The following is a 20,144-nucleotide window of genomic DNA, read 5'->3' as shown; positions in this document are numbered from 1 at the left end:
TCTCAATACGTTTGCGAACTAATTCCCTCCGATACACGAATTAGTTCCCCAAAATTAACGTACCACTTACAAGTATGTGTGCCACAAAGTGCCTTTTAATTGCATATGCGCAAAATGCAATGCAATGTGTGCGCAATTAAGCGAAGAGAGTTGCATGCCAGAGTATATGAGCCAATGAATTTACTATAACTAAATACTTATGTTAATAAAATGTAAATTGAAACCATGATCCAAACACATGTTATGTGAAAAAAAATCAGAACAAAGAAACGAACACCATAAAGAAGAAATATTTTATTTTTTTGTATGAAAAAACATTTAAATGTATAATTACATTTCTAGTTTCTAGTTTTCAAAAATATATGCTTTGATAAAACTTTAAGCACATCCAAAAAAATCTACAATGTACCACTAACCGAACTTGCATACCGAAGCAAGCTTACCCCCCCTCCCCCAAAAAAAAAAAAAAAAAAAAATCAAAACAAATTTCCTAAGCAATGTTTTAAATATTGGTTATCGGGGATTTATCGGACGGTCAAAATCCATATCGAATAGCGGATATCAGGGATATACCGAAAATAACTCAATAAGTAGTATTTATCAGAGTGATATTACCGAATGGTGATATACATAATATAATATTCTAAAATGTAATCCAACCATAATTAATAAAATATAAACATATCAAAATATAAGTAATTATGTCTAGGATCACTACCCAATGGTAGAAATCGGGTCGGGTCGGTTTAAAGTGCATTGAATAGGTGTCTATTGCTCGAAATCTAAACTCAAACCAAAGGTTGATAATCCCGATTTTGAGCAAACAATATCGGCCGATAACTCACTTTATCGCCACATTTTTAGCGATCATTTTCGACGATAAACATTAAAAAATAATAACCGATTTAGAATCAAACTTATCATAGCGAAAGACCCTCAAAACTGATAAAGCGCTGATAATATAGATTTATTAGCCGATATTTAAAACATTGTTTCTAAGTGGCGAATTGTGTACCCGAATTCATACCATGACCCATTACGTCCCGCATATTGTGTAACTATGTTATCATATGTCATATGAAGGGATTTTTCATATACAATGATGTAGCTAAATGTCAATCAACTGAGATAATAAGGGCTTATATCTTCTTTTTATTCACTTGGTGTAGACCACATCATTGTCGCATGAGAGAATCCCATCATATGACAAGGATATCCGTTATTCTAATAATTATTAATCAATATATATAAGCTTCTTAACTTATAGTGTAAATTATACTCTTGAATTTCATTTCGTGATCGTAAATTTTAATGAGCTTATATAGAACTTCTTGTGATTTTTAAAGAGTTTTTTTTTTAGTTTTTACACTAAATGGACATTCTTGGTGAATTTGCATATTATTTTAACTCTGAATTTCTGATAACATACATCAAATTCAAATATGGATGCTATTTTTGTATCAGTTATACATTGCACAGGATCCAAATAGCAAAAAAGTACTTTTGGATTTTAATTCAGCTATTAGGGTATCCATTTCGTATCTGATCCATTTACACCGCAAGTCCATCACACTGACCATAGAATCCAAGCATGCTCAAAACATACCTAACTTGCAGAAGGAATTCTAGGTTAAGGTGGATAATAGGAGCATTGGAAATTGCATTCTAGAACTAGAAACCTACAGTATGCAGGTAGTGAAAGATGAAAGGAATATAAAAATAGTTTTTATGGCTTGGCTAGTCAAAGTTACAGAAAGCGCTAGGTTGTCTAGGCGTCGGACCTCGCCCCTAGAGCCTAGGCACCTAGCTGGAGCCTAGGCTTTTTCATTTTTTATTTTTTAATTATAATCAATTTATCAAAAGTGCCAGGTTCCAAACTGGCTAGGCGCTAGGCCGAGGAGGATTTGTTTAAGTGGTGACAATGTTACACAAAGTGCTAGATGGCCTAGACATCAGATCTGATGCCTAAAATCCACGCGCCTATGCAAGGAGGGCCTAGGTGCTTTCATTTTTTTTTTAATTATGACCGATGTCATCGAAAGTGCTATGCACCGCTAGGTGCCAAACTGGCGCCTATCACCTAAGCGCTAGGCCTAGGAGGATTCTATTCTTTTTCTTTTTTTTTAAGTGGTGGCGAATAAGATTTTGCTAAAGGTTGGAGTCGGAGGAGGCGTTAGCAGTCGGTGAAGGAGACCGGAGAAGTTCAGAGGAGATTAGACGACGTGGAAGCAGCAATAAGCAGTCTCCGCTCTCCTAGGCGTTCTCAAGAGCTAGGCGTGCGGAGCCTAGGCGACCAAGGCGAAAGCCTTTTAAAACATTACTGAATGAATATGAGTGTTGCGTGGACAAAAGGAGAGTTCTTCAAGTTACTGAAGTTATAGTTGGATTAAAAGAAAAAAAAACAGGAAAATAAATTAAAGTTTCACAAGTACCAACAAAAGCATAATGATCCTTCTTCTTTAAATATAGAGGACGTCAACAATACGTGCACATATTCTTTTCCCTTATATTTATCTTTCTCACATTTCAGGGAGCAGGATGCATTACATGGAACAAAAGTTAAGGGGAAAAAAGGGAACCCTCGGCGCAAATGTTGTCATAGGAAAAAAAAAAAGGAAAAGGAGGCAGCCAAAGGAAAAGGGACATAGAATAGGAGCAAATATACCATCATCACTTACGTATTTGCCTCAAGAATATTGATTCAGCCAGGAAACAATACTCTTTATTGAGTAGGCTCCACAGTAGGGGTGCACTCAGTCCGGATAGGGCTCGGATATGATGCTTACCATATTCATATCCGCTTACCCATCTCGGATACGGATACGGATATACCTCGGTAAGAAAAATTCATAACCATATCCACTAAAATCGGATACAGTTACAGATATTCATGCGGATATATGAGCAGATATGCATGCGGATACAAAACGGATATGAGAAAACTAGATAGTATGGAGAAAAACATAGTTCATGTGATACAAAAAGAGTTCGTTAATATGTTCATTATAATTGAAAAGTTAAGATTAGACATCTTGATCATCAAAATTAATCACAAATCCATAATCTAAGAATCAAAATTATCGTAAGAGTATGACTAATATGTATTCGGATATTTCGGATACAGATAAGGATATTTCACTACAAAACCATATCCGTAACCATATCCTATCAGTTATAGATTTGAGTAACCATATCCGTATCATAACGGATACGGTTATGAATATTTCCTCGAATACGGATACGATTTAGCACCCCTACTCCACAGACAAACTTTGACATAATTTACAGTTTCCTCTTAACTTAATGTCAACCCTCCAAGCTGTGAATTCTTTTCAGGAAGCAACTAAAAAAGAAGATATGATTCTAACTCCACTAGCTCGTTGGAAGAGAGGAAAAGATGATTTTCTTATGCAGCTTAGCAAAGCTAAACCAAAGAGGAACCTAGCAAAGTTCTCAAGTACTAGGAAGAACCTAATAAAGGAAAGATACATTATAACCTTCGATAATGGAAATGCAATTGTATCTAAGGCAAAAGCATTCAATGTCGTCAAAAGATTTCCCATTCTAGTACCTTAAATACCAAATATTTAAAGCAAACATGAGGAATGTCATAGCAGAGCCTTTTTTCTGTCTCTGCTCTACTTTCCTTCGAACTTCTTCCAATGAAAGTTTCTGGTTACAATGCGAAGTGATAGAAAGACCAAGGAAATTTAATCATTACCTGTTATTTACTGTGAGTCAGGTGAAAAAAAAATTACAAAATACAACTAAAAGACATAAAAATCTACAAGATAACTGAAGTGCTCTTGTTTTCTAACCCTACTTCTCCTGTGCAACTGAATACAATCTGGGTGATGTGGTATTGTCCATACTCTTAAGGTAGGGGGTATAGACGTATGCTTGTAACAACCTTGGGCTTAAATGGAGTAGATTGGCTGAGATCTCTTTTTGAAATCTCATCCTTTTCTCAATAAAAAAAGAAAACAAAAATAAAAACAATCCAGGTGATGTACCCAGATGGAGATTTTCCATAAAATTCTTGTAACTAATAAGAACCAAGGAAATAAAAGCAGCTACCTCATGAGGATAGGTCATTGTTGAGGCAAGTATTTTAGATAACGAAGAAGCAATTGCTACACTTCCAGGACTGAGCTTATCCACCGTAGTATTTTCTGGGAGTACACAATAATGTCAAACAAAAATCAGTACTAAAACAAAATGAACTGAAAAATTATCTGCAAAGTTTAAGAGAAAACTTATTACCTCTTCCTGCCAAGTAAGCTTTGATCTTTTCATATGCAGGAAACTGGATAGCAACATGGCTAACTCCAGCTAAAGCAGGAAGCAGACCACTGTTGAAGAAATGAACACAGCATATAAATACAACAATCATTAAGAAGGATCAGAAATACTATAAAACATGATTAATACTACGCAGACAAACACTACCTGTATAGTCCTCGGATGCCTTCTTCATGACAAATCCGCTTCAGAGCAGAAAATATGCTAGTGTAAGGTATCACTCCAGGCCTCATTCCTTGTGTCTATATATAAATCAATGGCCTCATTAATTAGCCAAAGCATGCATTCTGCAAAAGTTTTTATGGTACAACTTCAAAGGCTTGAAGTTGGTTATGTGAATAATATCATAAAGATGAAATGAAGACATTGCAACTATTGTAGACAGCGGAATATGATTCTTTTTTATTTCTATTCTTATTTATTTATTTATTTATTTTTGTCTTTAACCACATCTGTCCAACATTAAAGAAGAATTGGTATATCTAACAAAGCAAGCAATTAGGAATGAACCACACTTCAGATCAGGATGAGGATATACAATTTTATCATAGAACTACTAAACTTATATCGCCGTCTGGAATGTGAAAATGTCAGGCCATATAGCTATTCTGAAGTATTGTAGACATCAACACATGAGCAGAATTATCTGAAAATGTCTACACTATATATCGACAATTTAAATAGCACCTGATAAATTTGATGGAGCAACTGGAAGAAATCAAATGACTTCCACCAGGGTGATAAAACAAGGAAGCCAATTTTCCAACACAATAAATATGAGTAACAAATTCTGTATCTAGAAAAAGAGTCTAGTCTATCTATTAAGTACTAATTTTAATGAGAAGGTAGACAGATTTGGTCAGAAGTAACAATAGTTAATTAACAGAAATTAATAATTGAAACCACCATGTGTAACTGTGCATCCCTACAGTTCACCCATTTTGCATCCCATCACATTGTGTTTATCCATCTAAAAACACTCCCAACATGTCATAAAGGTTCATATCTAGTTAGTGAACCAACAGTACTGAACTATTCAGATGCTGTCTATTGATATTTATCTACAAATTAAGTTGTTCTTGTTTCGATAGAATTATCTATAAGCACATTAATCTCACAAGATTCACACTTAAAACTTGAAGCCAGAAAAGGAGATGATAAGGCATACTTGGAGCCTGGTCTTGACCACCCACAATGGATTTGTTGTTAGAGCTGTTGCAGCTCCTGCTCCTGTAGCAGCAATCATATTTGCGCCAGTTGAGAGCTGTTTATTTTCATCAGCTGCATGAAAACATGTCAAACATAAATTTAAAACGAACTTATCGGATTGCCGCGACATGATATTTTTCTCATGATTAATAAAAATTGTCAAGATAGAGAGGTCAAGGAAAATATCCTCCATAGAACTAAAGCAGGACGGTTAAAGAGAAGAACGTGCTTTAGCAGTTTTACGTGAGTGTATAACACCCTGAAGGGATAACTCAACAGGATGGAACTTAAGATGGGAAATGTTTATGGGTGAGAGATGATCAAGGAACACTGAGAATACGGAAATGGATGAGCAACAAATGACAATAAGTCAGGAGATGAGAAGTTAGAACTTAGAAGTTGCACTTATCAAGGACAAAGTGAGGTAGGTAGATTTCAACAGTTAGAGCTCATGCAAAGGTTAATGAATGCACTAAGTACAAACAGTAGAACATAGTTAATGAAGATTAGAGGTGTTCTAAGCAAACAATTGAGGCAATCAAGAAGGATACAATAAAGGCCAATTTAATGGAGTAGATGACCCTTACAAAGCAGACAGAACAGAAGAATATTATTATGTAGTTGACCAAGGTTTCAGACTAAGGCTTTGCCTTCGTTCTTACTGTTATTTGGAAGAAAGAACCTTTATGTCTCATAACTAAAAAGTCTAAAAGTGAATTAAACAAAACTTTTGAAATAACCATGTGAATGGAGAACGCCTTTGAGCTTATCATAAACAGTGAAGTACACCTGCAAGATAAAAATAATAATATTACAGGATATCACCACCCATACTAAACTAAATTAACAAGGCATGATAATTATTAAATAAATCAACCACAATAAAACTAATAGAAAGAATAAACTAGTCCATAAGTTTCAAGAGCGCTAGTTTTATCTGGCAAAAGCTTACAACTCATCTAATTTGACAAAGGATATCACCGAAGCTGATGTTGATTATGTCGTATATTACTAAGTTGCTGCCAAATGTGTTCCCTCTAAAAGGGTACAATAGTCGGATGAAAATTAAGAAGGGGCCATTTCAGGAACTTCAACTGAAGAAACAACCTCAACAAATAAAGCGAATATACTATTTTCAGTAATGTGACTCAATTGCAAACTATGCAAACATACATGTGGATGTAGGAGAGATGCATATATCATACAAAATTTTAACCCAAAAAGAAAAAGGAAAAAAAAGGGAATAATGAGGATAATGCATCATGGATAATATTCTACAGAGATGAAATCCTCTATAAACTTAAAGTTGATGTCATCCCTAAAGGTTGATACATACAAGTAGATCATAGAAAACATAGTGACATACTCATATTAAGGGAATGCTCATGCATACTTCATCAAAATAGCAGCATATACTAGTAGTCCTCGTCATCGACCCATTGCATACTCAACAGTGGGGCTATAAAATCTGGAAGTATGACCAAACTTGTATAGGAGTGCTGAACTGATTTCAACATAGGAAAGCGTGTTGAGTAAGACAGGTAACCTATGGCAAGAGAAAGTACATAAAAAACCCCTAGAAAGCTAGTTTGTGGCTGAATGAGCTTGGGATTAACAATATTTGTCGCACAATATGAGTACATGGAAGAAAGGAGGGAGCACTGAAATTGCTTTGAGTAAGAAAAGAGAGGAATGTTAAAAGAGTTATTATGAGGAGATATGAGATCTATGGTAATAACTTCGTTACTCATCCTTGGGAACAGGTATGCTAGAAGCGAAATTAGTCCGATGAAGAAACCCCTTAATGGGTACGCCTGTGCGAATAAAGCATGCCCCTCTATATTATATATATATATATATATCATATATATATATAGTATTATATATATATATATAATATAATATATAATATATATTAATATATATTATATATATATATATGGTAAACTGTGTGAATAAAATATTTATATATATATAAATAATATAATGCGTTCGGGGTGGTTTTCTTTTTTTTTTTGGTGTGGAAGGGGGGGGGTGGAAGGATTTCAAATTGTAACATTTTTGTTGTGGCGCAGATTTGGGACTCGGATCTCATTTCCACTGCTCGAAAACTTTAATAGAAAACATAGGTTATAGAAATTAATCTGGTTTCCTCCGTAAGCATCTCCGTCAGGTCAAATTCTTGTTTCTGTGTAGAAAAGAATGACGAGCAGTTCCAAATAACCCAATGAATCCTCATTTATAAAAGTAAAACCAAAGTAAGAAAAGAACTCACAGCCCAGTTTGGAAGCAGTGCCAATATTGTAGGAGAAAGACCACGATACATTCCTCGAATGCCTTCATTTTTTATTATTTGTTGTAGGCTTGAAATAATAAAGCTCCCTGCTTTGATGTTAAAAGAGAATTTAGAACCTTTTCTTTTATAAGAAGGATTTAGGTCTTAGCCTGATTTTGATTAAAAGAGTATGAACTAAAGTAACATGGAATATGTGGATGGGATAGATAGAGGAGAGTCTACAACTTAGAGAAGAGTGAATAAAGTGGCCAAGCTATTGATTACATGGTGGGTATGAGCGACAAAATTCAGTATGTAGGACTAAACTATAGTGAGAAAGTTTAGTACATTATGCAGACTTAGAAGACCATTTGAGGAAAACAGTCGATAGATATGTCATCCCAATGTCTGAGAGTGCCTAATTACGCATAAAATTAATAACCAGGAAAATTGAGCTTCCAATGATTGTAAAAGGGATAAACTTACTAAATACAGCAGCATATTAATACACAGACCTCTAGATAATTGCACAGTAACTACGTGATAAAATTTTGAAGGAGCATTCTAGATTTGGAACAGACTACATCAAGAAAGCTCCTTTTATACTCACCATACATGCATTATACATACATGTTTTTTTTTAATTTTATTAATAATTTTTTCTCCATTTGGAAACAAGTTAGGGTCTGGACTATGAGAATAACAGTTGCATAAATACCATAGAATGCATCACTATAGCTACTATATCTTTTCAAAGCCTCAAGCTTACTCTACGCAATAAATTTTTTATGGAGTTATCCTTGCTAAGCCATCATACCCGAATCAGAATATAACAAGTATACCTAGCTCAGTAGAAATAAGTGAGAACTAGGAAGCATAAACATCAAGAGTGTTCAGCTCCCCTTAAAAGGATATATGTCTGTAATCACTTTCCGTTGTGCCAAATTACAGTTAGATTCACATACTAAAGTCCAAAGACCCAAACATCTTACGGCTTTAAACATAAATTTTTGACATTTAATAAAAGCTGCTGAGAATGTTTTTTGCAACCTATCAGACAAATATTCAGACAGATTTGTACATGAGATAATTTTGTTTTTGTTTCATACACTAAACAATCAATTTATGACAGTGTCAAGTTCAATCCAAAACATACCCCAACTGACAGAAGAAAAAAGAGAAAGCAATAAAGTTTGTGGTTTCAATTAGTGGCACATTTCGTATACAAACCGCAAAAAGGAGACTGAGAAAGAAAAGATAAACAATGACAATTTGAGTAAATGCTCTCCTTGGTTATATTAGGCACTAGTGTTTAATCTCTTGTAAAAGACTTATTTATGGGTTTCTAGAAATTACACTATGGTTTGAGCTCTGAATATTTAGTATAATCTGAGTTGTTATCGTAAGGGTCCATGACACATGGAATATGCCTCAACATATTCAACAGTTATAAGAAAGTGGATTCAAGTAACGATATTGATTTTTCATGATGCTTTTTTTATTTTTTGGTTTTTTCCTTCATTTTTACCCTAATGTTACGGAATTTGACTTGGCTCCATTTGAAAGAAAATGATTCTTTGATGTGTCTGGATTTTCTGAAAAAATTTCTAGATTTCTTGGGAGCAATTCGAATTTTCGAGTCACATATCGAATGTCTAAGTGAAGTGGATACAACCAATGATGTGTCTGGATTTTCTAAAAAAATTTCTAGAGTTTTTTGGAGCAGTTCGAATTTTCAAGTCACATGTCGAATGTCTAAGTGGATACAACCAATTAAGAGAGAGTGTGTATAGCCCGCTGATCATGTTGGTAGAGATCATCATTCGGCTTGGCTTTGGAGTATTGGGGACCGATTCTCAATAGACCAAAAATATAGGGATATTGGTTAAGTTGTTAACTTTCTTACAGATTGTTCTTGATCAAATCGGTGTTTCTTGTTTTGTTATTTTTCTTAATATGTATGTCTTTTCTTGCCATCGATTTGCCACATGATTGGTCTATTAGTTACTTGTGCCTTGCACAATTTTCATGAATGTTGTTTACCATAAATGAATTATCAAAATTGCTCCTATGGTCTCTTGTCAATTATTTATCATGATTCTATCTCCATGGATCGATCTATATTGACCCAAGATATAATTTGTTGACAGGTTATCATGTGCACGGAATCCTAAAATTGTGTGCATGATTTAAATTGTTGATCATGGTCGAATGATTCTAATGATTGTGGAGATAGATTGAATAATTGATCATGATTATAATCTTTCTTTAGATACAATTCATGATTTGTTTTGGACTTTCTAGTTGTTGGGTTAAAAGCACGTGATGACTACCAGTGAGAATTATGATACTGTTACAGATGAGCTTTGATTAATATTAAGAAATCAATTGAGGACTATAGAACACCCTGGAAAATTGACTTATTGACAATTAAAAGATAACAAGATCAAGTAGTGTGAATTCTAGTGTACTATCATGTTTATAGCAGATATTGTCGTACTGGATCTTAGTTCCAGGTTAAATTTCCTACTGTAAGAATTAGTGAATGTAAAGTAGGGATCAATATCTGAGCTTGAGATTAGATTAGTGCGAGGATTGACAATGAGGAATTTAGATGAGAGAGTTGACTGAGAAGATTCATCGAGGTATCAGTTGTGTATAATTTAAGGATAATTAGGAGTAATTGATGAATACTTAATATGGAGGAGTTAAAATCATTAAATTATAGTTTAGATTGATCAAGGGTCTATCCCAATAAGAACTAGAGTAGACCCAATAAGAACTAAAGACTTAAGAATCAAATGCCAACTAGAATAGCCTATGTATAGTGACAGATTTTGCTTCAGGCGATTGAAGAAGTTCGCTGTTTTTCAAAAATCTTGAGACTGGCGGAAGTCTGACGAATCTCTAACTTTGCAACAAGTGACTGTCAAACATTAATTTGTCCAGAGGATTTAGGACAAATTGTCTCAAGATCAAGGTCTGAACAAAACTCGGATAAGTCACTGTCCAGAATCTGTCAGATATAAGTTGTGTGTTTTGCCACATTGTGTTTACTTATAAAAATTGGATTTATAATTGACATTTGTCATTATAATATGAATGAATTAACTGAGAACAATTGACTGAATTACATAATGACATGAGATTTGTTGTTATGAACAATTAGTCAATTTCATAATGATAATATATAATATGTTGATATCGTCAATGAATACAAGGTTTGAAAGTCAGGTGTGTCCTTCCAACACGATTATATATACGGTATGCTTATTAGTCCATACATGATATTGTGATAAAAGAATAAGATTGATATTGGATATGAGTTACAAGGGTACTTGTTTGCTAGATAGAAGATTGATCTACATACTATAGTGTCTTGACATGTTCATGTTAGAATTCATGGCTATGCACTTTAGATTCTTCAGACTTCAATTGTAGGTCCAACTCATAGTTACACCAAACCAAGTTCATTCCTGTTCACAAAATGGGGACGGAAGCTTGAAAAATCACTTGGTTTGTAAGAGGGGGTAGGCTTATATGGTGCACTACGGAACATGATACGCTTTAGGTTAGATTTTAAAATGTAGGAATTTGAGTGCGTTAATGTACATTTTTTTACAAAAGTCAAATTCAAGGATATCTAATAGTAAAAGAATTCTCAAGCTGCAATTAAGATATGTTTTCCATTATGTATTTTTCTGAAAATGGTTGATTATTTCAAAATATTAACTAATTTGAATTTTAGATCAGGTCGCTTAGTACATGGCTCAATTCGCTAGTGTACCACATTCCGAGATGATTGAATCCGGATTGTGGTTTGCTATAGTGTCTCATATTCCCGACATCTATGGTTCAACTTGATCGGTTGATTCGATCGACCTTGATATCTAAATAGGATATGAACTACGAAACATATTGTTAAATTAAACCCAAGAACAATCTTAGGGCTATTAAGATTTATCTACTATCAAATTAATAAAATGAATTATACATGGGGTGGAACCGATTGGTGGAGCTACATATGTAAATAAAATGGCCTAGAAATGCGCATATGTATAGGGTTCAACCATGAAGATCGTAAGTAATTGTTGGGTTACAATCATATTATACGCGTATGTGAGCACTAGGGTGAAGTGTGATCCCAATCTTGATATGTGAGAACCTTGAGATACGAGTCTAGTTCAATGTCGGACATATTAGTGGTCTAAATTCCGATATGCACGACAAATATTTTACACACATGATTCACTACCAGCATTTCCAAACAACCTAAAATATGTTACTAGATCATATGTTGTGAATTTTAGTTTTGATTTATATGGAGTATTATATAATTTATTATATCAAACACGTAATTATTATTATCTCGTCGTATGATCTCTTGTTTCGTTACTCTATTATTTATTGCATTATGCATACATTGTTTTCTTTTTCTTTGGCACCACCTACCAGATCCCATTCGTACACGAATAGAGATTGAGGGTGGTGTCGACGCAAAGATCATGTTTATACAGATTGAAAATTGATGTCATGTATTACTGAAAGAGAATTCTTTTGTACAAAGTATTTTCTTGGTTTTCTAATGAGTAATGGTATACCTAGTGATCAAAGTTTTTTTTTGGTTGATAACTTGTTTCATAAATATTGTGGATTATTAATCATTAACGATTAATAACTAATGACGTTGAGTTGTAGGTTTTGGAGGCTCCATTAGAGGGTTTTTTTAACCTATGGATACATCGTCGATGAGTTATGTCCACATAATCGTAATATTTTACGGAAGCGGACCATGACAATTATTACATCTTCTAACTAAGATAATTTTCTTTTTAGTTTTTTTATTAGTATCAAGTCAAGCCTCTCTTTGTAAAGATCAAAAGATAAATGTTTTTATTATAACACTTACTTTTACACATATATGCATGTCATTTATTTTGTTTAGCATGCAGATGATGCAGACCAAATTATCAGAATGGGCAATAAAAAATATGCTCCATTACCATGACCATAACTGTTAATACGATTAAGCCTACCCCTCTTATTGCATACTATTCAAAGTATCCTAGCTCATACCCTAACCTATGCCACGAACGACAGTATACCATGGTCTATTAGCATTGCTTTACAAAGATAACATATATGAAGAGGAAGAAAACAAAGAGCCAAGAGCAATACAAAGTCGTATAAACATTTTTTATCACAAAAATTTCGCAGCTATTCATTATATGAAAAGAGTATATAGAGATTTGGGGTATATTCTTGTTGTTGATGGTGTATCTAAATATTTGTGCTTATATTCACACTTCATATTTTTCAACATATTATAATAATTTTAGCCTTAATTAGTGCCATAAAACTCTTGAATTTTGTACAATCCTAAGCATTGCCCCAATCATATACGCATGAAGTAGTCAGAATTGAAGACATTTGGATTTAACCTGCACATGTATACCCTTAGGATGAGAAACATTTTAAGTTTACTTTGACAAAAAGCTAGGTTAGGGAAGTTTTACTCCCTATGTGTTACATTTTTCCGAATTGAATTCAATCCCTAATCTAATGAGTGCAGCATCGTTTTCAATCTCACTCAATCTACACTAAGCAAATCCACCTTTGATGGTAACTTATTTTCTTTATCTCCTTCAAGATCTAAACTCCCACCATTCATTTAAATCGTAGATGAAAGATTCAATTTTTTTGGTTTTTCAGTTTTTCTAAGACGTGCATAAAACTATGTCACATGTATATATCTAGAGTCGCATTCTTGCGTATGCTCAAAATCTATATGCTTAAGCTTAATCAAGTCCACACAACATATTAAAATGAATCAGCTGACTAGGTTAGATGGACCTATCTAGAATGAACAAACTCGAGCAATCTTCTATTTCAAAATCTATACGCTTAAGCTTAATCAAGTCCACACAACATATTAAAACAAATCAGCTGATTAGGTTAGATGGACCTATCTGGAATGAACAAAGGCGAGCAATCTTCTATGGCTCAAGATGTTACAGAGTATTAAGTCATGAAAGGGCTCATGAGAAGAAATTACAATAGTGAGGAATCTCTATGTTCTAGTCTCTACCCAACTAAAAAAGTAAAAATTCCCAGCACCTACAAATTTCATTATCGAATTATCTAAATTTTATGAATAACAAGGTACACGAACTTTTATCGGCTATTCATCACTGAACACCTTGAATAAGAGAAACATTTCCTTCTTTTCTCCACTTTTGAAAATTTATACTCCTAAGTAAGTTTTTCCCACATTCTTCCACCTCACCAATCCTGAGCTAAGTAAGCAAACCTACAACCAATTCAACCAAAGGAATCTTTACTTTAGTTCTCTATCTACTTCAAGACCCTAAACCAATCTTTTCGATAAACCATACCCAATTCTTCAATCTAGAAAAGCATCCTAAAGCTTAACATTGTTCTAATAGAGTCAGTTAGCTATAAGGATTCAAGGCTACCACAGATCATTCACACCAATGACAACAAGAGAAATCAAGACCACCGCACCTCGATTAGCTGAGGGCGGAAAATTGGGCAGGCCGTGCACCTGCAATCTCGTCTTGATCACATCCAGCGGGCACACAAACGTCGCCGCTATGATCCCTACAAAAATTCCCATAACCACAGGCTCGATCAACTAATCTCAACCTCTAAAAACAAAACCCTAGACATGAAAACAAAAGCAAAAGAGAGATCATCACCTGCGGAGGCGCCGGCGACGGCATTGCAGACGAGATCGCGCGCGCTAGGGCCGTGGGAATCCACAGACATGGCGAGATCTCGGTCGATTTCTTAGTGACAAATCAATTACATCATCAGGCTGTATGATTTTAAAAAGCTACATTAATTAGGGAATCCTAAAAGGTAGGTGGAAGAACGGTATCAAAGTTGCAATCTTGCTTTCTATTTATGGGGGCTTTTTGGATGAGGATGAAGGGGATTGGATAAGCACTGAATCTTTCCCTTTCCTTCCCCTTTATTATTATTATTTTTCCAATAAAAAGTTTTGTTGTTGTTTTAACAAGGGAGAAATGGTCGTGGAAAGAGCTGACTGCTCGAAGAGGACTTAATCTCTTTCTTTTTCACTGAGGTTGGGGAAGATGTGGGTTTTCATTCTTTGGGTTAATTTCAGAGAACTCCGTAAACTTTGGGTGGTGTTGCACATAACTCCCTTAAACTATAATATGTCCCACAAAAATCCTCTAAAGTTCAACATTTTTCTCACTAGATCTCTACTTGTAATTTTCAAATAACTACAATGTGCTTGAGAGAAAAAAATCACAGATTTTATCATTTGTCATTTACAGTCAACGTAGCTCCTACTTTAAATTTTGTGCTTGTTTCCCTCAAGAAAAAATTTATTTATTTGTGAACTACACGTAAAGAGATATAGTGAGAGATGTTTAAAGTTCAGGGAGATTTTGTGAGACACCCTAGAGATCAATGGGATTATGTGATAAAAAAAGTTAATGGGGTTTATGTGACAAATCCTCCAAAGTTTAGGGGTTATGTGAAATTAACCCTTTTCTTTTCAAATTAGTTTGGGGTGTTTGGTACATTGCAATTCAATTGTATTTGCATTAAATTCAAATCTGTTGTTTGAATATTTGCATTTTAATATGGTAAATGCATTTCGAAATTCGAATCAAATGTTTGGTTAGTCACAAAATTGTATTTTTTTTTTTTTTGAAAGAAAAATTCCTCAAAGACCCAAAATATGGGACCAATAGAGGGGACAAGTGAGGTGTCCCCCTTCTATTGGATAATGAGTTGGCCATCATTAATGATGATCAACTCATTATCCAATAGGATGGGGACACCTCACTTGTCCCCCTTATTGGTCACATATTTTGGGTCCCTGTAGCAAAGCTCTTTTAGAAAATACATATCCATCGTAAATCATGTGTTTTGTTTCTCTTCAAGTGTAAAATATATAACATTTTAAGTTAAGTTTCACTAATTTGATGATCTGGTGTTAACTTTTAGTTTTTTTTTTAAGTAATGCAAAAACTTGCGACATTCGTAGCGGTCAAATTTGCTAAATGAAATACTATAGGTTTCTTCTACAAAATGTAAATCCAAATAACATCTACAACAATCTGTTGGAAAGTGAGGTTAAATCTGGAATTGAACAGTGAAGGATGATGTGCTGTTATTTTAAAAATTTTCAATTAACTGCTGTGCGTTTTTGAAACGCTGTGCTTAAAGCAATATTTGGCCTACTCCGGTGCAAGGATCCCAATGTCAAACTGCTTCCAGGAACAGCAATGCAATACTCTGGTGTGCACCAACCCAGTATTGTCAAGATCTTCTCGGTCTATAAGACCTTTCGGTCTAGGCAAAAGATCTCCTTGATCTCAGAACCTTACGGTTCAAAAATTTTCGGCTTAAGACAAGTTCCTGTGGGCACAAGTTCCTGCAGCAGCAGCACAACAGCAACAACGTCGGGATCGACGTTCGTATTCCAGCACGCGACGTTCATGTTCCACGCTCGCGAGAGGATTTTCAGCTATCAACCAAGAGCTGCCCAATAGCGCTATTTATAGGCCTCTAAGGCCAGCTCAAGAGTCACAAGCAATTAATGTGACTGTTACAATTCTTAATGGCAATTAAGATTGTAACATCAATGCATTAAATTGCTCTTAATGCTGTTGTAACCACTGCATGTATTAACTCTTGAATACGAGGCAATCAATGGACGCGTTGCTACGAAACGCGAGGGTCATGTCTCAACAAATCAGACGAACCTCGTTTGACAAACGAACGTCGTCAAACAGGCGAACCTCGTATGACAGACGAACATCGTCGAACGAGCGAACATAGTCAAGCAGGCGAACCTCGTATGACATACGAACCTCGTCGATCGAGCGAACCTCGTCAAGCAGACGAACCTCGTATGACAGACGAACCTCGTCAACAAGCGAACCTCGTATGACAGACGAACCTCGTCGAACGAACCAACATCGTCAAACAGGCAAACCTTGTATGACAGACGAACCTCGCCGAACGAGCGAACCTTGTCAAACTACGAGAACGCTAGGGTCACCATCGTGCGTATACGTAGCTCGTCTACATGCTGCGAAGCAGCCTGCGAGGCAACCTTCGTGGCGCCAAACAGCGCCACCTCGCCCCGATGCCTCCGTGCAAAGTGCGCCTAACAAAGCATCACTTAGCTCCTCAGCCCGATTAGCCCCGATCCTCGGTCCATTAGCCCACGGCCCACGAGAACTTATGAGAGATAAATTCAAATAAAACACTTCTCAGCTTGCCGATGGCAAGCCTCGAACAAGGGACCTTTTGAAACACCAAAATATAAACTTTCCACTATGCTACTAAGCATTTATGAAAAGTACTTGTAATTAATATATATATAGTTTGAAAACTCATTTTTAAAAGTAGTTTTGACAAAAAAATCCAACACAATCTTGTTGCAAAGCAAACATCGGAAGCAGGAATCTGGTTGCTGCACTTATGGATGTAAACCCATTTCTCGTCAACCAAATAGTCGTTTTCGTTGTCATGTGGGGACCACGTGTCAAATGGTGAGGTTCGCATAATGTTGTGATGGTTGAGCGAGGGCGACGTCCATTAGAGTGTTGAATGGGGGGTGCGAGTGCGACTGCGACTTGAATGCTCTTTCCGCTTGGGACGATTCATCTCCATCTTTGATCGGATAAGTCTCTGCAGGCTTATAAGGCTGGACCATCCTGCATACAAGTACATAGGTCGGATTCCATTAAATTCTCAGCAGGTTAGTGACTCGAGTAACCCGACCGCACCAAACCCAGATACATTCAATCACCGACCCGTTCACGATCTTAAGATTAGATATCATACCTGTGAACGTGGGGCCCATGAACCACGTGAATAAAAAGAAACCGAGTGAAGGAAGTTGGTTGCTGTGCGTAGGCCCACCCGGAAACCCGATTCCGCATAGGCTATAAATAGCCTAGGGTTTCGTGAGCACAATGTGTGTGAAGGAGGAAATTACAGAAGAAAAGTCGGCTCTTTTTTCTCTTGGCAGCGGACGGAACTGTGGAAGAAAAAACGAAGCCGCTGTTTTTAGTTTTTTTTCTCTTTTTTCTCTTGGCAGCGGACGGAACTGTGGAAGAAAAAACGAAGCCGCTGTTTTTAGTTTTTTTTGTGTATCCTTTGAGAGAATATTTGTGTGAGGGATCTGAGAGTTTGTGTGAGGGTTTTATTTGTGAGATTGTAAACCCCAATTGTATCTCTCCCTCTAATAGTAGATCTCCCCCCTCCTTGCCCCGTGGACGTAGGCTATTTGCCGAACCACGTAAAAAATTTCTGTTCTTACCGTGATTTGTAATAGCTTGTAGGTTCCCTCGACACGTAGTCCTAGAGCTAACGAGAGGAAGAGCTGATATCTCACTTTGATGAGATATCTGGCTTTTGGTTCTTGTTTCCTTTGAGAAACGAGAATTTCATTGTGATCTAATCTCTTGATGTGCACCTTGCGCACCGGAGGTGCTGCCGAAATTTTCGCTGCGCACAACAAGTGGTATCAGAGCTCCGGGTTAGACTTGGGAGCTTGTTTGAAGGATTCGCTGAAGGATTCCTATTTGAAGATTAGATCGACAACATGGGAGAAACAAGCACATTGGGATCGTCTCTTTTGAAGGCGATACAGAGTCTGAGCATCAATAATACAAAGATTGATGTCCGAAGTTCGACGGCAAGATCAATTTTGGTTTGTGGAGGTGTCAAGTGATGGATGCCTTGGATGCACAAAATTTGGAGGAGACTCTTGAGTTACAAGAGAAACCCGCTGATATGGAGGACAAGGTTTGGAAGAAAATGAATAGTAGGGCTTGTGGAGTTATTCGGTCATGCTTGACGTCGGATCTTATTTATGACGTAATGAACGAGACTTCGGCGAAACGGTTGTGGGAAACATTCAATGAGAAGTATCTTACAAAGAGCATTGAGAATTGGCTTTACTTAAAGAAGAGGTTTTACTAATTCAAGATGAAGAGGGGAGTTTCCATTCGGGAGCATGTTAACAACTTCACGAAGCTAATTTCGGATATGGCCAATGTAGATATCATGGTTGAGGATGAAGACAAGGCGATGCTATTATTGTGTTCGTTGCCGGAAGATGATTTTGGAACGTTTGTTCTCACTATGATAAATGGAAGAACTACGGTTAGCTACAAGGAGGTGACCTTAGCTTTGGTGAATTATGAGTTGAGGAAGAGTGATGGCGAATCCTCCGAGAAGGCATCGGGAGATGCATTAGCAGTTTGAGGCCGTGGTCCAAACCATCGTCCAGGTGCTCGCTCAAGATCGAAGTCAAGAGGTGGCCATAGAAATATTAGTAGGAATCAATGTTGCTTTTGCAAAGAAGAAGGACATTGGAAGAACGACTGCCCAAAGTTGAAAGATAAAGCCGGGAAGAATAAAGGGAAAGCTGTACAAGCTTCAGAAGTGAATATTGTTAAGGCTAGTAATGATAATTCAGATACAGATTCTTCAGGCTATTCTTGCTCTGCATTACCGTCAGTTTGTTACGCTGACTCTACGGAGTGGATGATGGATTCTGGTGCTACATACCATATTTGCCCTAGGAGGGATTGGTTCTCCAGCTTTGAAGAGTTAGAAAGAGGGGATGTCGTGCTCATGGGTAATGATCACGTATGCCCTATTGGTGATATTGGTACAGTACGGATCCGGATGTGTGACGGTGTATCTCGGGAGCTGAAGGAAGTGAGATTCGTTCCTCAATTGACGAAGAATATCATTTTGCTTGGAACTTTGGAGGCAGCTGGCTATTGTTCGCGGGAAAAATCGTATCTTTCTTCATTGTTGATTCCATTGTCATCTTAAAGAACAGCTTTTTGAGTTACAAAGATCCGGTCTTTTTATAAGATCCGGTTACAATGAAAATCAAATAAAATAAAAGAAAGATTACAACTTTTTATCCTTATTTGTCGAACAAATCACGAGCTCCTGTTTTGCGGTCGCTCGCTTGCGTGGGTTATTTGCATGCGCCGGGGTTTATCCGTGGACCACCGCGAGATCTAGATCCGGTCTGATCTACGCAGTACGACGGGTATTATTTCACCAAGGAAATAATAGCCGGGGGGGATTAATTCACCAAGGAAACAATCACCCAAATCTCGGGATCAAAGGCCAAGCTTTGATCCGGAGTACGCCTGCGTAGATCTGAGATCCGATCCTCTCGAACTCTTGCCTTATTTGGCGTTGACGATCGCCGAGCACCAGATCTGGATGAACAAGTCCTCGAAGCCCTAAAGTTTGAATCTTTTTTAGATCTGAGTCTTCAATCCAGCAGAGCTTCGCCTCCAAAAAATCCAACCCC

General features: G+C 36.4%; 1 protein-coding gene across 1 annotated transcript in view; it reads right to left on the bottom strand.

Annotated features, from left to right (window-relative positions):
• The window catches only part of LOC109832454 (nicotinamide adenine dinucleotide transporter 1, chloroplastic-like), a 15,924-nt gene extending 1,037 nt beyond the window's left edge, over positions 1-14,887 (bottom strand). The window contains exons 1-8 of the mRNA XM_020400110.1: positions 14,506-14,887; positions 14,312-14,407; positions 7,787-7,893; positions 6,252-6,300; positions 5,471-5,583; positions 4,450-4,544; positions 4,264-4,352; positions 4,078-4,172 (exon numbers count right to left, since the gene is read on the bottom strand). Coding sequence (XP_020255699.1) covers positions 4,078-4,172; positions 4,264-4,352; positions 4,450-4,544; positions 5,471-5,583; positions 6,252-6,300; positions 7,787-7,893; positions 14,312-14,407; positions 14,506-14,575 — 714 coding nt within the window. The 5' untranslated portion in view covers positions 14,576-14,887. The remainder of the gene's footprint in view (positions 1-4,077; positions 4,173-4,263; positions 4,353-4,449; positions 4,545-5,470; positions 5,584-6,251; positions 6,301-7,786; positions 7,894-14,311; positions 14,408-14,505) is intronic.

The sequence above is a fragment of the Asparagus officinalis genome, chromosome 1 (assembly GCF_001876935.1).
Source record: "Asparagus officinalis chromosome 1, Aspof.V1, whole genome shotgun sequence".
Taxonomy (NCBI): Eukaryota; Viridiplantae; Streptophyta; class Magnoliopsida; order Asparagales; family Asparagaceae; genus Asparagus; species Asparagus officinalis.
Note: the sequence above shows the minus strand (reverse complement) of the source record. Positions and strands in the feature narration are given on the sequence as shown.